This window comes from Ostrinia furnacalis, unplaced genomic scaffold, assembly GCF_004193835.3.
Source record: "Ostrinia furnacalis isolate ACB-3 unplaced genomic scaffold, ASM419383v2 OfSCF2274, whole genome shotgun sequence".
In the NCBI taxonomy this organism is placed as follows: domain Eukaryota; kingdom Metazoa; phylum Arthropoda; class Insecta; order Lepidoptera; family Crambidae; genus Ostrinia; species Ostrinia furnacalis.
The window spans coordinates 660,837-681,823 of NW_021132513.1; the positions used below are offsets into that span (position 1 = coordinate 660,837).

The 20,987-nt window shown below is 40.6% G+C and overlaps 1 protein-coding gene across 1 annotated transcript in view; it reads left to right on the top strand.

The window, feature by feature from the left end:
- Positions 1 to 20,987, top strand: part of Hecw (Hecw ubiquitin protein ligase) — a 109,055-nt gene that overhangs the window by 32,759 nt on the left and 55,309 nt on the right. The window contains exons 4-9 of the mRNA XM_028307511.1: positions 107 to 2,236; positions 13,394 to 13,538; positions 14,605 to 14,779; positions 16,467 to 16,652; positions 17,838 to 17,960; positions 19,936 to 20,025. Coding sequence (XP_028163312.1) covers positions 107 to 2,236; positions 13,394 to 13,538; positions 14,605 to 14,779; positions 16,467 to 16,652; positions 17,838 to 17,960; positions 19,936 to 20,025 — 2,849 coding nt within the window. The remainder of the gene's footprint in view (positions 1 to 106; positions 2,237 to 13,393; positions 13,539 to 14,604; positions 14,780 to 16,466; positions 16,653 to 17,837; positions 17,961 to 19,935; positions 20,026 to 20,987) is intronic.

Below are 20,987 nucleotides of genomic sequence, written 5' to 3' on the forward strand. Positions count from 1 at the left end.
ACGCATTGCCTATCCTTTTTGCTACTTAATGATGTGTTGTTTTGATTTAAACATTATAATACATGGACACATTGGATGATAGTAACATATCTTCTCTCTTTTACAGATTGTGAGCAACTCCTTTGCTTTCGTTACTACAATGGCGAAGGTGAAGAGTGCGTCGCGGAATCTCCAACGCTGCCGTCGCGGTTTAAAGTCGACCTTAAGAAATTGCCCTCAAGGCTCAAGGAGGGCATGTCGAGGAAGAGGAGCGGCGACCACGTCTCGCCCTTCTCTTACAACAACGAGAGTTTTGAAATGAACTCCGAAAACCCGCCTAGAGTAGAATTCGTCCCCGCGAGCTCCAGCCAAGACATCAAACATCTCAGCGACAACGTAGACAAATGCTCAATTAGTGCTTTAGAAAGTAACGGGAACCATTTGAATCTCGAACAAACAAAATGTGATGCTAGTAAATCTCTAGTTAGTAATTTAGAATCTCAATCTGTAAATAGTGAATCTCAGAGTGCTATGGACTGTAGGCCCACGTCCTCAGGTGTAAAAAAGAAATGTCCTCCTCCCGTCGATACTGGCGGTGGTCACACATTGAATGGCGTCAAAAAGAAAACAAAAGTGAACTCCGGGTTTGAATCACCGACGTCGCCAGGTACGGAATATTATAAAATATGGTCTCCAAAGAACCCCTGCAAGATAATGAAGTTCGTATATGATGTAGAAGGTGCGAATGTGCCGAGTGATGCGGAAAAATCGCCGGTGCCGCCGCTACCGCCGAGACAATCGCACAAACCGCTCGAGAGAATGCATGCATTGTCTCCGCCGCAGGTACCGAGACATCGAAAGCCAAAAAAACTGTCAAAGCCCGAAGACACATTCACTTTTGAATTAATTGATATAGATGAGCAGTTCTTTACTGATAACAATATCACTAATTCGGCAACGTTACAAGGCGAGATAAATGATTTTAAACCTGGCGAATTTTACTCTGGTAATCAAATAGCTATGTCTTCGACGGCTAGTTTTTGGCGAGGAGGTCAAAATGTAGCACCATTAGCAACTCCCGAAACAGATGGCAGCTTATGTGAATCCACTGTTTCTTCTATGAAAATATCTAGGTTAGCTGAAGAAAAGAAAATGAAAAACGTACCTGAAGGTTGCCCTAGCGTTAGTAATAAGAAAAACATTATGTTTATTAAAGATATAGGACCTGACAACTACATAACGACAACATTCGCAAGAAAAGACAAACCCAGTCCCCCCACAGATACTGTAGACGGGGTCAATCTTACACCTAATCGTGCCAAATCTGAAGAGAAGGCTCAAAATACATTTTTGAACGACATAAGTAATCATTCTGAGTTTGAGGATGATAATAGGAATCAAATTGAAGAAAAAGAACTAACCGTCAAAGGGCATAAACCTCTTACGCGGCAAAGTTCTGTCAGAGCCAACACACCTACAATGATGACGGCTTTTTTAAACTCTTCGCATATAGATGCGCCAAATAGAGAGACTGATAACAATAGCTCCAACGCTCCGAGTTCTTGTAACTCATCGCATTCCACTTCTCCAGTTGATGACGGGAGCAGAATGTTTCCCAGCGTTGGGACTATGTTAATGAATAGAAAATACTCATGTGAAAGTTCAACCCCGAAGCATTCAAGTTTACCTCGACACTTGTTGAAAAATCTTGGTTGCGAAGGTACACCAAAGCACTCCTCTAATAACGCTTCAAGAAGCAACGTCGAGAGTCCTGTTCGGCCACACCCGAGGGTGTTGACAAGGGTGGCCGCGTTAGCCGGGGCGGCCGTGCCTCAGTGTCCGCCCACCCCCACTCACCACGCGAGGAGACCCAGGCCCATGCCACCCCCCGATTTACATCCTCCCCCTATTCAAAACTGTGAAGGCAGACTACACGAAAACTTCGAAATGGTGGAATTCACAAATGAGCTAAGAACGTCGGAGATAAGATCTCCAAATCTAGAGTTTGTGAATAGTAATCACTTTACAATCGTTCACGCTGGCCCTCCCGACGACGTCGTGTTCAGGAGGCCGAGACCAATAGAGGACAATGATAACAACGACAATGCTGTAGCTTCGCCGACGCCTTTGAGGCATATGGCTGGCATCAGATTGCCTTCGATACCGGAGAGGGCTTCGAGACAAATGGCTTTGACTGGCGATTTCCCTGCCAATATGATTGGGGGGATTATCGAATGTGAAGAGCCGTTACCTGCAGGTATGCATGCACTTCTCTACAATTTATTTGTCTTAAATTTTAGTTATTTTGTAGACTAACCAATTTATGTTCATGTCTTCAGGTTGGGAAGCTCGGATGGACAGTCACGGGCGCGTGTTTTACATAGACCACATCAACAGGACCACGACGTGGCAGAGGCCGGGCGTCAACGGGACAGCCGCAAGGTCACCAGCGCCCGAGGTGCAGAGGAGACAGCTGGATAGGAGGTAAGTTGTTTACTGCTTTTACTTGATGAAACATTCAACCGTTCATTTTTACTCGCAACTCGGTGGCGTTGGTATACCCCACGCTTGCTTAGAGGCATGGGACCATTGCCTCTAATAGTCTCGAATCATCATTATCAGGTTATTTAGTCTTTTTTTTATCCACAACGAGGAAGCTCTTGGCATGTGTCTCACCTGATGGTAAGTGATGATCAGGCCAAAGGTGGAAGCGAGCTTCACCCGGAATCCTCAACCACAGAGGAACTGCCTATCTTACCTGTAACTGCCGGAACACAACAATGCTGTTAACATTGTTGTTATGGCGATATACTTAGGTGTTACTTCGATAGTGAGTGTAGTGGAAGTTAATAAAATGAAAGAGTGGACTGTATACAATTAGTTGTCTATTCGGTATAAATTAACAATGTTATCGAGACCGTTTTGTGCAAGGTCGTTGAAGAGAGTGCGTCAGGATCGTCTTCTTAGATGTTCGCTCGCGAACCGAACATTGCTCGTTCGTTCGCCGAACGCTCGCCGCTCCCTCCGGTCACGCCGCCCGCGGGCAATGTCCGTGAGTAGACATTAGGTAAGATGTTGGTAGCTAGCCAGGCGGACTTAGAACAAGTCCTACCACCAACCAAACCGAACAGAAAAATCTGCCCCCACTGGGAATCGAACCCGGGACCTCTGCGTCTGAAGCAGGTGGTCTTACCACTAGACCACAGAGGCGGTAGTCTCTCTCTACAGAAGGAGTACAACCCTCTCTAATGTACTAGATTCAAACGGAGATATTGGCCTACACACGCTAGCCCGATGGGTTGGCGAGGTCTAATCTTCGCATATTGTCCCTTACTCGTCTCTTATATGACGACCACGGGAAGAGTGAGATTGGTCCTATTCTATTCTGTCAGAACCTAACTTTTACGAGCTCTTTAGTTTATCATAAACATAACAACTTGTAACACTTAGGCTGGGTTGCACCATCTTACTTTAACTACAAACGTCAAAAAGCTGTCAAACTCCATACAAAAACTACCGGTTATCGTTATAATTACGGTCAAATTTAGGTGGTGCAACTCAGCCTTAGTTGGCAAATAAAATTGAATATGAACCACGCGGTATATTCAATACTCAATACTCAATATTTTATTGCATCCATTATGTACTTATTTAAATGGAAAAACTGAGGCTGAGTTGCACCACCTAACTAAAACGATAACCGGTGTTTTTGTATGGAGTTTGACAGATTTTTGACGTTTGTCAAAGTTAAAGTAAGATGGTGCAACCCAGCCTTAGTAGTTTAGCTGAAGTACTCTAAAGACTAAAATAATCAATTACCCTTCCAGATACCAATCGATCCGCCGCACTATGACTCGCACACAACTATCCGAGGAGGAGGCACCGCCTGCGCCCGCGCCGCCCGCCGCCGGCACGTCACGCGCCTCGGAACCCCACGCCCCCCACCCCGCTGCGGAATTCCTAGCACGACCAGACTTCTACTCCATACTGCATATGAACCAAGTGAGTGATGTTTTTAACAAGTAAAAAAACTAAGATTTTAAACTTTCTCGTTCCATTTCAATGAGGGTTTTCACGAATGAAAGATCCGCTAGATGACGGGACGTGGATGTGGGGTCTGACTGCTACATGATTGGTGGATTTTGACATATCTGTCAATGTTATGTCAAAATCCACCAATCATGCAGCATTTGGACCTCGCGTCTGCGTATTGCCATCTGGCGGATTTTTATTCGCGAAAACCCTCATTAAAATAGTAAGACGACGTTTATTAGTGAGTCACTACGGTGGCAGCATCGCAGCCGAAACGTCAAGCCGTGAGTACATAATGTAACTCATTAATAAACGTCGCGTTAAGACCCGTGTCTTACTATTTTAAGTAAAAAATCTAAGCTTGATAAGTGTGAGTACAACCCTGGCAAGTTCACTGCGCACCTTGGCCGTGACGTCACATCGACGCTCTGGTACGAACGAGACGAACACGGGTGAGTGCGAGGGAGACTTGCATTCCAGCGAAGTGCGCAGTTAACTCAACCGTGTTACGTAAACCGTTAGCGTGGCCTATAAAGCCTTTATTTCGTTTATTCCCGAACTTTGTAATGAGACAATTTAAAAAATGTAATACCGTTACTTAACTCTAGTTAGATTTTAGGAACAGAGCTGAAGTGGCCCTTTTTATGTCCTTGCAAGTAGTTTAGGCTAGAATGGATAATAAAGCTTTAATTTATTTGAGTCAGATATAAAAAATACTTAATTAAATCATCGTTGACATGATTAAACGATGCAAGATCAATAATTTCTAATTTGCGACATCGATTCAATACGATTTGAATATTCATATGTAAAGTTCTATGCATATCTAAATAACTGCTCATAACCGTGTTTCAATTATCAAAAACAATTTAAGATCATAAAATGCATGTTTAAATCAAATTATGTAGATCAGGCCATTGAAAGATCGTTAAAAATTAATATCGGATCCGAAAACCGAAAATAGTATAATATAATGAGTAAGATATTATAATAACGTTCCCGGTAACCAGTTGACGCATTTCAACTGATGATATCGGCACTAAAGGTGTCCGACCGGTCACGGCGAGATATTTGTAACGCTTACAAAGTGGCGATTAGCCATTAGTCATTAAATAACAGATATACAAACGTAATAATTTGTAAAATGTTATCAGACTGGTCCATAATTAATGTTACGTTAACATGATGAGATAATAATCGACTCTGTTGTTAATAGCAGCGGTTCTGTATTAGGAATGAAATGACGACAACAGTTAAATTATTTACGTTATTAAAATCAAATATTAATATTATGAGTCATTCGCTTGTAATTAAGACATAATCATGCCATTAAGATCTCCTTTGACCAGTATTTTGGCACTTAATTTATAGTTCTCGTATGATTATAGTCTAACGAAGCTGAAGTGCACCTAGCTATTTCCTAACTCCGTCTTGTTGTTATTCCAGGAAGCGTCATCCCTCTACAATTGCAACTCTACCCTCAAGCACATGATCTCCAAGATCCGCCGGGACACAGCATCCTTCGAGCGGTATCAACATAACCGGGATTTGGTGGCGCTGGTCAATATGTTCAGCGAGTCGGACCGAGACCTGCCGCTTGGGTGGGACACTAAACTGGACAGGAATGGCAAGGTAACTAAGCATAGTAATGTGAAGAGAATGTATATTTCCAAGGTATTTTCGTTACATATAGTTTGATGAACATTGTTTCGAAGATTATGCCTGGATGTCTTTCTAACGTTATGTTATCAGTAAATAGACGAGATGGTGCTCAACAATATGTTCAGCGAGTCGGTAGACCGACCGTTTGGGTCAGACATTCAACTGACCAGGAATGGCATGGTTATAGAAGATAGTACCTCGATATGGTATCCAAGACCAACCGAGATTTGTCCTCCTTCGAACGTGATCAGAAAAAACGCTATTAGATGATTTTCTACAACGTTTTCAGTAAATCAGACTAACTAACGTCTGGCGCGTTTAAAATACTGCGACAGAGAGTTCTCTTTAACGCCGTAAATGTGAAAACTAACTAACACTAAAGCTTTGTACTAACAATGCGCACGCGCATATTCTGCAGTTAGTTACGTACTTTATCATTGTGGCCACAATAGCCCTTGAGGTGTGTAGGCAGTCTAGCATAAAGCTCTACAACAAAGCGCGCGCGTTTTGCAGCGTTTCTTAGTTTAGTTAGACGTAAAGTTAGGTATTTAAAAAAAATCAATTCCAACTTAACCCTTGCAATGCGTAGGTAGTCTAACCACGCTAATGCTTGATACTAACAATGCGCACGCGCACATTCTAAAGTGGTTATTCCAGTTAGTTACTAAAGTTGCTTCAATTTTTTGAGTCCACCTTGACCCTTGATGCTCATAGGTAGTCTAACCAACGCCGAAGTTTGATACTGACAATGCGCAAGCGCACATTTTGTTCAGTTACAAAAGTCAGGTATATTATATGCAGATATGTAAAGCCTGGTCCGTCAGCACGTAGAATTTTGTCCAATGACCCCTTATCGCTCGCGCGTAATTATATTGCTGTCGCGACTGTGCGACGGGCGCCCGCAGTGAGTGTGCGAGTGCGAAAGCAACATAATTACGCGCGACCGATAAGGATGGGTAGCTTGGGGTCATTGGATAAAATTCTACGTGCTCACGGGCCAGGCTTTACCATCTTAGACTGCATCCCACTAAACACCAGGTGCGATTGTGGTCAAATACCTGCCTTGTTATGCATAAAAAAAATATTTTTTTTTCGATTCCACTTAACCCTCGAGACGGCAAAGCTTACTAACATCGCGCGCGTTTACAGCGTTTCTTCGTGGACCACGTGATGCGGCGGACGACGTTCATCGACCCGCGACTGCCGCGCGCGCCGCAAGCCGGGCCTTTCTCGCCGCTGCTGCCTCAGCGGCGGAGGCACGTTGTTGACCAGGTCGGTGTTGCTAGGGTGTGGTAGTGTTTGGTGGTAGTTTTTGAAACGATGGCCAATGTTTTGTTTGGATTGGAATACTCAATCATTTATGAACTTTAAATTAGAAATATGGGCCTTTAGACACGGCAATGAGGATCAGTACTGTTGTAGAAAATTCAATAAAACTAGTATCTACGTTAATCTTTAAGACATAAGAAAGATATATCTTTTTGAATTATCCAAATCCCGATGATCACATCTCGTGTGAAACCGAGGGGTCCACTTAAAAAGATATCATGGGTGGGACAAAAAGTGAGTTTAAACAGTAGGCGTAGGCGTCAAGACAGATGCACTGCATAATGGCCGGGATGAGATGACCGTACTTAACTGCATACTTCCGCCACTAGCTAACCATAGACATAATTTAGAAGCATGATCTTGTTAATCAGGCTAATCTCTTTTTTTCTATTGTTATACAATAATCTGCGGACTTAGACAAACTAAATGCCTATTAGTAGTATTTTCACGCTCCAGCAAATACAATTAGTCGTAGTAAAGCAAAAATAAAATCTAGATTCGAAGAATCAGAGGACGATATGCAAAACAGATGTTCTCTTTTGAATTTTGTCAGTCTATTTTTTATTTTAAGTGGTTACAGTTCCTGAAAATGAACGGAAGCAAATAATGTGTTGAATTTTTTCGCACCTTCGTCATCGCGTATAACCGTGAGATCTGAAGAACCTATTGTATGCTAAATAAGTTCGTTTGATCATAGTTTTTCTCGAAATTTGGATACGCTCAGTAACATTATAACGTCGACTCATCAACAGTTTTTGTGGAAATCATGATTATTAAGTCCTAAGTATATTTTACTATGTCAGGAACATCAATATTAGAGAGTTCGTTTTGGGCAGCCTTCGGGAGTGGACGTGCGCAACACGTGCGCTCCAGACGGTCCGACCCTAAAAGGCACTTACAAATGGCGTTTGACGCCGACGCGACGGTGAAACACAAATGTTCTAACAGTGAAAATTACCCGAAATCATAGTCGTGATTAACTATTAACATAGTCAGCTGGTCAAATTAGTGGTATTTTTGAGTGAGAAAAACTGTAGGTGAGAAAAAAGCTGCGAGTACACAGTGACCAGCACAGCGCCTAAGCTAAAAGCCTAGAAAACTAATCCGACGAAACCCGGTGAGATCTTTCCTTATCTTTCTTTCTTTATATTTATGTAAATATTTGGTGTCAATTATCTTGCCAAAAGCACTAAAGCAAACGCATAATTATGATCTAGTATTTTCATTTAAAATATGTAACATAGATCGTAGTTTGTCAAATGAATAGCTCTAACTTTTGGTCCATAAACTTTACATTTTTATTAATAATTTTGATACATACAGATTCCACATGTACTTTACATGTCTACATGTATGTAGAATACATTGTATTCTACTTCTTGCATGTCATTATAGTAGGTATAAATAATAATTGATAACACAGAAAGATCCCTACAAAACTTTCACCAAACACATTCTATAACAGACATCTATTGCACAAAATTTCAAAGCGCGTACCAAGAAAGGTCAACATTTGGTCGCCATAAAAAGTTTCCAAAAGCAATAAAATTTAACTTCACTATTGCACTACCATTAGTAGATGGACACTTTAAACACATTTGCCACGAAATACACAAAAAAAATATTTGAAACAACAGCTAGTAGAGATCCTTTGCTTTGCAAAAAAAAAAACTAATAGTCACATCTGCATGTCGTAAACCATTCACCAACCAAAAGTACAACTCATACAAAAAAAGAGGTGGCCCGACTAACATTTTGTTGAAAGCAGGTTAAAAACAAAAGACTTGACGCTTTGACAATACAAAATACTATTAACACCTTAGTCATAATTCACTAACCCTCTAGTTATAAGCCCCTTTCTACAGCTAAAAATGAAGGCATACACTTTAAAACTACCTGGCGATGGAAAATATCGACTGTGAGAAAGAGCTTACCAAATCCATGAACCTATGTATCCCAGACTTGATCAAAAAGCGGCCAGACAAGATCTTGTACATTTTAACGAGAAAAATATACCTAGTGGATGAAACAAGTGAATCACCAATCAAAGAGCAGACCAGGTACCTGGAAAATCATCTAAGAAATTTTGAGCCTAAAAGAATCAGGATTTACTGCCATATTTACACATGCAAAGATAAATACTATCAGATAGAACATCAGCTTACCGGAATCGGAAAATTGAAAGAGTAACCGAACATAATACAGTTTTAAGAGACTTAAATGCACTGAGAAGTCAAGGAATTTTGCAAAGGGTCTTCATCATAGACAGAAGAGATATACTCCGCCTAAAAAACTCATTTAATAGCAAGAAAACTCAAAAACTGGAACCAAAACCATGCCATTGACCATTTAATAACGAAATCCTATAGGAACCACAAAATATTCAAATCGATTGCAGAAACTACGTATTCCAATAAGAAACTTCAGATCGAAAGCAATTTAACCTACAGTGTACACATACAGCTCAACAAGCTCTGCTGCAACTTTGTCGGAAAACGGATTTCAACCAGAAAATTTGAATCTAACAAGATTTTTTTCAATGAGAATACATACTTTCACCAAGAGCATAAAAACCTAATCCAACGAGGCAGTTAGCAATGTCTTTTGCCTTGAGAGGACAATATCATGTATATCTTGAAGACATCGGAAAATAATTTAAGTACTAAAAGAAATAAAAAATATCCACCGAAAAAAATCAACGAAACAGTGAAAAAATAAAAACTTAATGGAAACGATGGAAGAAACTCAATGTAACAATCACCCTGCATAAAGATCATTGAACTAAAAGAAATCATATTAGATTACACCAAGGCGAACCGTTTAATGTTAGGAAAATATGAAGACGCTCCTAAAAATGCCGTTTTTAGTGGCCAGCCGTCTGCTTACCGCATCAAGCACAATCCAAGAAACGAAAGAGAGAAGACTAAATTAACCCACCATAAAAATAAATAAGAAAAGCAGCACAAGAAACACTAGATATGGAAAAATAATGTCAAAAGACAGCGAAAAAGACGACAAAAACCCAGAACCGCATAATATCGACTGAATAGTCAAAAGTGCAAATCAAATAATCGAAGAGAGAAGATTTATTTAGCCCAAGACAAAAAAAAAAAGAAGAAATATTCGACTCAGGGAAAACAGACAACAAAGAAGACGACAAAAACCCAAAACCACAGTTATCGCCGTAGTAATTATTAAAAAAAAACAAAAGGGTCAAGTTTTTCAGAGGTTGTGGATAAATGGAACTAAAATTTAGAAAGAAAGAAAGAAAGAAAGATACATTTATTACAGTGGACATCACACGATCAATTTAAACATCTACTATCCAAGAAATAGAAAAGAGTGAACTCAATTATGACACAAAGAAATGAAGCATAAGAAATATCTGACCCGGAACATGTAAAGGAAAGAAAACGTCAAAAACTCAGTAGGTACCTACCTAACACAGACCTCAGGAGAAAAAGGAAGATAGCCTAGCAGCAGTACAAGAACCAAGACATCTCACCAAAGGCCAGACCGCCCGTCTCATCACAGAAACGCTCAGNATTGGGAGATAGAGGGATCGGTAGCTTTTGCTTTATTTATTGGTTATTGGCGAAGAATTCGTGTTACACAAATTAAAAAATAAATCAATTTTCCAATTTCTAAAGTAGTTAAATAAAGTTAATCACTTACAAAAACTTTGATTATGTCAACCAAATTTTTGTCTTCCGTAACACAGAGGATGTTTTCTATATCTTCACTATGACGGGCTTATCTAAAAAACTTTGAACATTTTGCCATACCACGGTCCCACCAGAACCATTTGGCCGTCGTTTCGGAGACTTTTGTGGTGTTAAATGTGAGTGTCAGCTTTATATCTCTTTTTTTGGTTTCGTTTCATTTCGTTGGGTTACGGCATGACCTTACACTTGCTTGAAATCCTAGAATTCTACTCCGCAAAATGATTCCAATCCGAATGTCCTACTCATTCACTACTATACGGAGCGAGAGTGTGTGACGAACTTAGAAGTCTCTTGGTGTAGGATTATATCTACAGGGTGTTAGGTAAATGGGTATATGAGCCGACACTAGCCCATGTTAACATGGTCATATAAATGGTATGGTGAAGTCAGAAATTTGATATCTTCATTTTAATTATTAAAATTTTCATACAAATCGGAATTTATAAAATTTATTTTGTAAATTCCGATTTGTATTATAAAGCTGAAGAGTGTGTTTGTTTGTTTACTTGAACGCGCTAATCTCCGGAACTACTGGTCCGATTTGAAAAATTATTTCAGTGTTAGATAGCCTATTTTATCGAGGAAGGCTATAGGCTATACAACATCACGCTACAATCAATAGGAGCAGAGCAATAATGAAAAATGTTGCGAAAACGGGTTTTCACGCGTACGAAGTCGCGGGCACAGCTAGTTACATAATATGTATAAGCTTTTGTAGAGCAATATTGTTCTTGTAACGCAGAGTAAGGTCATGCATATTCATCATAGTATCAGTATATGTCGCTGGGTGTTATTGCTTGTCCATCGCGCTTCGTGTGGGCGCCAGGTGGTATTATCATATCACTATATCTGTTCATCTCAGTGTTTTGCATATATTGTGTTGTCCATCGCTTTTTGTGGCCATTCAAATGGGTTTGTTTTTGTTTTCTGTTACTTTATAGGTTCTGGTTTTTATGTTGCGTGGTTATGTTTTATTGAACTGTGTGGTTTTTATGTTTCTGCTTTGTGCGTTGTTTTGTTTTTATTGTTATTTTTTGTGGTGTTCCTTTTTACGCGTACTACAGAGTTATGCAGTGTTTAAAATAGCATGCTTATTACGCAAGCCAGCTTTATCATACATATATACAGCATTAATATGCGACCAACTTATGCTGTGTATCGGCACCAACCATGTATTACATGGAGTTGGACAGTTAACGGAATAACTGCAAGTCAACCCTTTGACACAGATAATTTAGGCGCAGTTGGTTCTCGTAAAAGAGCAGCATAGTAACATTCTATCAGCAACTTTCTTCAGGAAGTCAATAAATAATCAAAAGATATCGATATGGTTTGATGAAACTTGACGCCATAATTCCGCAATGTTGCATGCATTTCACAGAAAAGCTCTTTTACTAGGACCTTTTAGACTCTTGTTGGCATACTTTGTTGATGAATGGACAATTTGACACCATTCTCCAATAATTCGAAATCACAACTTTTCTAAAAAGACACTTCTTTCTGGTCTTAAAAACTTAATTACTTAATTTTAAATTACCTGTAAATTACGATTTTTGGTCGCATTGTAATTGAAAAAAGTAGTTTATTTGAGGTGACAAAATAGTGACGTCACTTGCTTGTAGTGCCATACAAAATCTATGGGAGAGTTTCGTTTTGACAGTTTTAAAAAGTACGTCAATGAGGGCTATCGTTTTTTTACCTAACAGTTGGCACCCCTGGCGATTGACAGGACCTTACTCTACAGTGACGCCATCTTAATGAGTGCAAATGCGATAGTCCTCCTACCACTTTCGCGCTCACCAGCTGGCGCCACTGTCTTCGCTACTAGCGAGTGACAGGACCTTACTCTACAGTGGCGCCAACTGGTGAGCGCTAAAACGATAGCCCTCATTGATTGGTGGTGTCAACATGTCTATTGTTTTGTTCATATTGACCGTTTCCCGCAGGCGCCGACGCCGCCGCCGCGGCCGCCCGTCGCGGCGGGCCACGCGCCGCTCACCGCCCACCAGGAGATACCCGTGGCGTATAATGATAAGGTGAGTCAATAGAGATAAATTAAAGACTAAATACGACTAAGGTGACTTCAATTTAGAGGCGTGAGGAAGCTTTGTAGACTACAGTGGCAAGGCGCCACTGTCGCGAAAAATACGACGTGCGTTGCGCTTCTAACCATTGTAAGAAAATTAACAGTGATTCCGTGGAGGGTAGTTGAACGGGAAGCATGGTCGATCTGTTTTAATGGTTTCAATTTATTATTTAATGGACTTTAGTGTACAAATTNAAATGATGTGACGTGAGGTGCCAAACTGCGGAAAATGGCGGAGGAAATACATGATTTAGCATGAATTATCATGAATAATATTAACTACTTATTTACCTCTCAGTGTCTTGAGGCAACTTAAAAAGTACATTCTGTGTTTTTATTATTATTTAGGCAGTTAAATACTGCACAGCATTTAGTACACCATTTTCTTTATCATACACAAGAATACGCGTGCGTGAGTCAATGTTCGCTCGTATGTGAGGTCTTGTCGAATAGTATCCTGTAGGTGGGCCATCGTGCGTGTTTTGTTTTCGATGTAAACTCGCGGAGATGAACAGGCCTGGTATTACTTGTTTTATATACGTTACTTTCTAAATTTACCAATTTATGTATATGTCTCCAGGTTGGGAAGCTCGGATGGACAGTCACGGGCGCGTGTTCTACATAGACCACATCAACAGGACCACGACGTGGCAGAGGCCGGGCGTCAACGGAACAGCTGCCAGGTCACCAGCGCCCGAGGTGCAGAGGAGACAGCTGGATAGAAGGTAAGTTGTTTACTGCTTTTACTTGACAAAATTTCATTCAACCGTTAATTTTTACTCGCTATACCGTGGCGTTGGTATACCCCACGCTTGCTTAGAGGCATGGGACCATTGCCTCTAATAGTCTCGAATCATCATTATCAGGTTATTTAGTCTTTTTTTTTATCCACAACGAGGAAGCTCTTGGCCTGTATCTCACCTGATGGTAAGTGATGATCAGGCCAAAGGTGGAAGCGAGCTTCACCCGGAATCCCAAACCACAGAGGAACTGCCTATCTTACCTGTAACTGCCGGAACACAACAATGCTGTTAACATTGTTGTTATGGCGATATACTTAGGTAAGATGGTGGTAGCTAGCCAGGCGGACTTAGAACAAGTCCTACCACCAACCAAACCGAACAGAAAAATCTGCCCCCTCTGGGAATCGAACCCGGGACCTCTGCGTCTGAAGCAGGTGGTCTTACCACTAGACCACAGAGGCGGTAGTCTCTCTCTACAGAAGGAGCACAAGCCTCTCTAATGTACTAGATTCAAACGGAGATATTGGCCTACACACGCTAGCCCGATGGGTTGGCGAGGTCTAATCTTCGCATATTGTCCCTTACTTGTCTTTTATATGACGTCCACGGGAAGACCGAAATTGGTCCTATTCTTTTCTCTCAGAACCTAACATTTAAGAGCTCTTTAGTTTATCATAAGTATAACAACTTGTAACACTTAGGCAGGATTGCATCACCTTACTTTAACTTTAACTTTAACAAACGTCAAAAATCTGTCAAACTCCATACAAAAACTACCGGTTATCGTTATACTATATTATAATATATTATATTATACATTTAGGTGGTGCAACTCAGCCTTAGTTGGCAAATAAAATTGAATATGAACCACGCGGTATAATTGAATGGAAAAACTAAAACGATAACCGGTGTTTTTGTATGGAGTTTGACAGATTTTTGACGTTTGTCAAAGTTAAAGTAAGATGGTGCAACCCAGCCTTAGTATTTTGCATTACCTGTAGTTTAGCTGAAGTACTCTAAAGACTAAAATAATCAATTACCCTTCCAGATACCAATCCATCCGCCGCACGATGACGCGGACACAGCTCTCCGAGGAGGAGGCACCGCCTGCGCCCGCGCCGCCCGCCGCCGGCACGTCACGCGCCTCGGAACCCCACGCCCCCCACCCCGCTGCAGAATTTCTAGCGCGACCAGACTTCTACTCCATACTGCATATGAACCAAGTGAGTGATGTTTTTAACAAGTAAAAAAACTGAGATTTTAAACTTTCGCGTTCCATTACAAAGAGGGTTTTCGCGAATGAAAGATCCGCTAGATGGCGGGACGTGGATGTGGGGTCTGACTGCTGCGTGATTGGTGGATTTTGACATATCTGTCAATGTCATGTCAAAAATAACCAATCATGCAGCATTTGGACCTCGCGTCTGCGTATGCGGATTTTTCATTCGCGAAAACCCTCATTAAAATAGTAAGACACGGGTCTTAACGCGACGTTTATTAATGAGTGACCACGGTGGCAGCATCGCAGCCGAAACGTCAAGCCGTGAGTACATAACGTAACTCATTAATAAACGTCGCGTTAAGACCCGTGTCTTACTATTATATTTTAAGTAAAAAATCTAAGCTTGATAAGTGAGGATACCACCCGGTCGAGTTCACTGCGCACCTTGGCCGTGACGTCACATCGACGCTCTGGTACGAACGGGACGAACACGGGTGAGTGCGAGGGAGACTTGCATTCCAGTGAGTTGCGCAGTTAACTCAACCATGTAATGTAAACCGTTAGCGTGGCCAATAAAGTCTTTAATTTCATTTATTTCTGAACTTTGTAATGAGACAATTTAAAAAATGTAATACCGTTACTTAACTCTAGTTAGATTTTAGGAACAGAGCTGAACTGGCCCTTTTTTGGCCTTGCAAGTAGTTTAGGCTAGAATGGATAATAATGCTTTAATTTATTTGATTCAGATATAAAAAATACTTAATTAAATCATCGTTGACATGATTAAACGATGCAAGATCAATAATCTCTAATTTGCGACATCGATTCAATACGATTTGAATATTCATAAAGTTCTACGCATATCTAAATAACTGCTCATAACCGTGTTTCAATTTGAGCTCATAAAATGGACGTTTAAATCAAATTATGTAGATCAGGCCATTGAAAGATCGTTAAAAATTAATATCGGATCCGAAAATAGTATAATAAAATGAGTGAGATACAATAATAACGTTACCGGTAACCAGTTCATGCATTTCAACTGATGATATCGGCACTAAAGGTGTCCGACCGGTCACGGCGAGACATTTGTAACGCTTACAAAGTGGCGATTAGCCATTAGTCATTAAATAACAGATATACAAACGTAATAATTTGTAAAATGTTATCAGACTGGTCCATAATTAATGTTACGTTAACATGATGAGGTAATAATCGACTCTGTTGTTAATAGCAGCGATTCTGTTTCCGGGCTTAAATGACGACAACAGTTAAATTCATTTACGTTATTAAAATCAAATATTAATTATGAGTCATTCGCTTGTAATTAAGACATAATCATGCCATTAAGATCTCCTTTGACCAGTAGGGTGATCGCTATAGTAATTATCCAATACATAGTTATTGGCCAACTTGCCTAAAATGAAAAGAAACAAGCCTAATGGAAGTTATTAAGAGAGGAAAAAAGACAAATATTTTTTCTGAGCAATATGCAGTCTAATGTAATAAATATTTTTGTCTCTTACTTATTAACAATCCAATATGCCAATACATATATTATATAGGCTAATTACTATAGCAGTCGCCCTATTTTGGCACTTAATTTATAGTTCTCTTTTGCTTATAGTCTAACGAAGCTGAAGTGCACCTCCTAGCTATTTCCTAACTCCGTCTTGTTGTTATTTCAGGAAGCGTCATCCCTCTACAACTGCAACTCTACCCTCAAGCACATGATCTCCAAGATCCGCCGGGACACAGCATCCTTCGAGCGTTATCAACACAACCGGGACTTGGTGGCGTTGGTCAATATGTTCAGCGAGTCGGATCGAGACCTGCCACTTGGGTGGGACACTAAACTGGATAGGAATGGCAAGGTAACAAAGCATAGTAATGTGATGTGAATGTATATTTCCAAGGTATTTTCGTTACATATAGTTTGAACATTGTTTCGAAGATTGTGCCCGAATGTCTTTCTAGCATTATGTTATCAGTAAATAGACGAGATGGTGCTCAACAATATGTTCAGCGAGTCGGTAGACCGACCGTTTGGGTCAGACATTCAACTGACCAGGAATGGCATGGTTATAGAAGATAGTACCTCGATATGGTATCCAAGACCAACCGAGATTTGTCCTCCTTCGAACGTGATCAGAAAAAACGCTATCAGATGATGTTCTACAACGTTTTCAGTAAATCAGACTAACTAACGTCTAGCGCGTTTAAAATACTGCGACAGAGAGTTCTCTTTAACGCCGTAAATGTGAAAACTAACTAACACTAAAGCTTTGTACTAACAATGCGCACGCGCATATTCTGCAGTTAGTTACGTACTTTATCATTGTGACCACAATAGCCCTTGAGGTGTGTAGGCAGTCTAGCCTAAAGCTCTACTATCAAAGCGCACGCGTTTTGCAGCGTTTCTTAGTTTAGTTAGACTGAAGTTAGGTATTTAAAAAAAATCGATTCCAACTTAACCCTTGCAATGCGTAGGTAGTCTAACCACGCTAATGCTTGATACTAACAATGCGCACGCGCACATTATACAGTGTTTAGTCCAGTTAGTTACTAAAGTTGCTTAAATTTTTTGAGTCCTCCTTAACCCTTGATGCTCATGGTAGTCTAACCAACGCCGAAGTTTGATACTGACAATGCGCAAGCGCACATTTTGTTCAGTTACAAAAGTCAGGTATATTATATGCAGATATTATGTAAAGCCTGGTCCGTGAGCACGTAGAATTTTGTCCAATGACCCCAAGCTACCCATCCTTATCGCTCGCGCGTAATTATATTGCTGTCGCGACTGTGCGACGGGCGCCCGCAGTGAGTGTGCGAGTGCGAAAGCAACATAATTACGTGCGAGCGATAAGGATGGGTAGCTTGGGGTCATTGTACAAAATTCTACGTGCTCACGGGCCAGGCTTTACCATCCTAGACTGCATCCCACTAAACACCAGGTGCGATTGTGGTCAAATACATGCCTTATACATAAAAAAAAATTTTTTCGATTCCACCTTAACCCTCGAGACGCCAAAGCTTACTAACATCGCACGCGTTTGCAGCGTTTCTTCGTGGACCACGTGATGCGGCGGACGACGTTCATCGACCCGCGACTGCCGCGCGCGCCGCAAGCCGGGCCTTTCTCGCCGCTGCTGCCTCAGCGGCGGAGGCACGTTGTTGACCAGGTCGGTGTTGCTAGGGTGTGGTAGATTTTGTGTAATATGGTAGATTTTGTGTGATATGGTAGATTTTGAAACGATGGCTGAAGTTTTGGTGGGATACTCAATTATTAATTGCATCCATTATAAACTATAAATTAGAAATATGGGCCTTTGGACCGATGATCTGGTAAAGGTCGCGGGAAGAGCCTGGATGCGGGCAGCGCAGGACCGTTCATTGTGGAAAACCTTGGGGAAGGCCTTTGTCCAGCAGTGGACGTCATTTGGCTAAAACAACATGGCCCTTTACACACGGCAATTTGGAGATAGAGGGATCGGTGGGTTTTGTTTTATTTAGTGGTTATTGGCAATTGGCAAAGGATTCGTGTTACACAAATTAAAAAATAAATCAATTTTCCAATTTCTAAAGTAGTTAAAGTCACTTACAAAAGCTTTGATTACGTCAACCAAATTCTTTTCTCCCGTAACACAGAGGACGTTTTCTATATCTTCACTATGACGGGCTTATCTAAAAAACTTTGAACATTTTGCCATACCACGGTCCCACCAGAACCATTTGGCCGTCGTTTCGGAGACTTTTGTGGTGTTAAATGTGAGTGTCAGCTTTATGTCTTTTTTTTTTTGGTTTCGTTTCATTTAGTTGGGTTACGGCATGACCTTACACTTGCTTGAAATGATTTGACAGTAGTCCTAGAACTCTAGCCCACAAACTGAGGTGGAATTGTGTAAAGCAATCGTAATCATTTGACAGTTCATAACGTACGATTATTCTGTCAAACGCTTTGTTTAACTGACTTTATCGTACGTTATGAACTGTCAAATGATTACGATTGCTTTACACAATTCCACCTCTGTTTTCATTTCGAATATCTTACTCACCCAGTACTACAATATAGGAGAGAGAGCCTTAACAGTTTCCCGGTGAACTTTGCTGATAAATTATTTCATATAAGCTTTTCTAGAGCAATATTGTTCTCGTAACGCAGAGTAAGGTCATGCATATTCATCATAGTATCAGTATATGTCGCTGGGTGTTATTGCTTGTCCATCGCGCTTCGTGTGGGCGCCAGGTGGTATTATCATATCACTATATCTGTTCATCTCAGTGTTTTGCATATATTGTGTTGTCCATCGCTTTTTGTGGCCATTCAAATGGGTTTGTTTTTGTTTTCTGTTACTTTATAGGTTCAGGTTTTTTATGTTGCGTGGTTATGTTTTATTGAACTGTGTGGTTTTTATGTTTCTGCTTTGTGCGTTGTTTTGTTTTTATTGTTATTTTTTGTGGTGTTCCTTTTTACGCGTACGACAGAGTTCAAGAATACGTTGAAAACAGTGTTTAAAATAGCATGCTTATTACGCAAGCCAGCTTTGTCATATTTATACAGCATTACTCAATTTGCGACCAAGTTAGGCACCTACCATGAATTACATGGAGTTGGAAAGTTAACGGAATAACTGCAAGTCAACCCTTTGACACAGATAATTTGGGCGCAGTTGGTTCTCGTAATAGAGCAGCATTGTAACATTATATCAGCAAATTTCTTTAGAAAGCCAATAAATAATCAAAAGACATCGATATGGTTTGTCGAAACTTGACGCCATAATCCCGCAACGTTGCATGCATTTCACAGAAAAGCTCTTTTACTTGGACCTTTTAGACTCTTGTTGGCATACTTTGTCGATGAATGGACAATTTGACACCATTCTCCAATAATTCGAAATCACAACTTTTCTAAAAAAAAACTTCTTTCTGGTCTTAATAACTTAATTAATTTTAAATTACCTGTAAATTACGATTTTTGGTCGCATTGTAATTGAAAAAAGTAGTTTATTTGAGGTGACAAAATAGTGACGTTCACTTGCTTGTAGTGCCATACAAAATCTATGGGAGAGTTTCGTTTTGACAGTTTTAAAAAGTACGTCAATTGATTGGTGGTGTCAACATGTCTATTGTTTTGTTTATATTGACCGTTTCCCGCAGGCGCCGACGCCGCCGCCGCGGCCGCCCGTCGCGGCGGGCGACGCGCCGCTCACCGCCCACCAGGAGATACCCGTGGCTTATAATGACAAGGTGAGTCAATAGAAATAAATTAAAGACTAAATACGACTAAGGCGACTTCAATTTAGAGGCGTGCGGAAGCTTTGTAAATAAATTAAAGACTAAATACGACTAAGGCGACTTCAATTTAGAGGCGTGAGGAAGCTTTGTAGACTACAGTGGCAAGGCGCCACTGTCGCGAAAAATACGACGTGCGTTGCGCTTCTAAACATTGTAAGAAAATTAACAGTGGCGCGGCAGGCGCGTCACAATGGCGCCACTGCATCACTTAGTCCAGTCAATGAATGCTTTAACGACGGTGTAGAGAGAAATCCGTGGAACATAATTTCTGACCTCGGGACTTTATTTAGACTAGTTAGGAGGTGAACATAGCAAAAGTCCCCGCCCTTAGCCCTTGAGCCGCCGGGGAGAGGGGGGTTTAAAGGTACTACTTTTCGGTTTTTCTCTTAATCCTCGGAAACTATGCGTCCTAGTGGCAAGACTACTATGAACCAAAAAAAGCTTATTCAATTTGCTACAGGTGAGACAGTCAAGTTTTTCTATATTTTTTATAGTTTTCACGGCATCTGCTCTAGAAGGTCTGTAATTTTGGAAATTTTATTTTTGTCTTACATGTTCCCATCAATAGAAAATCGACTAAATCAAGATTAAGCAAACATTTTAGACATGCGGGAGCACGTTAAGCCTAGTTCCAGGGAGGGGACTGCACCGTGCGTATATTTAGACGACCCAATTGGAGCCATTTTTGACTCCTCATCACTGAAAAACTACTGTGCATTAACACTTCAAATTTGGCTCATGTGTTGAGACTTGCAAGATAAACATCAGCTTCAAATTTCATAAATATACCTCAAACGGTTATTTAGGTATTGACGTTTAAAAATCGACATTTAGAACACTAAAATCTATCTAATAATGTAAAATGTTAAAATTTACTGGTTTTTTATTTGTTCCTTTGTATTTACACATCTACC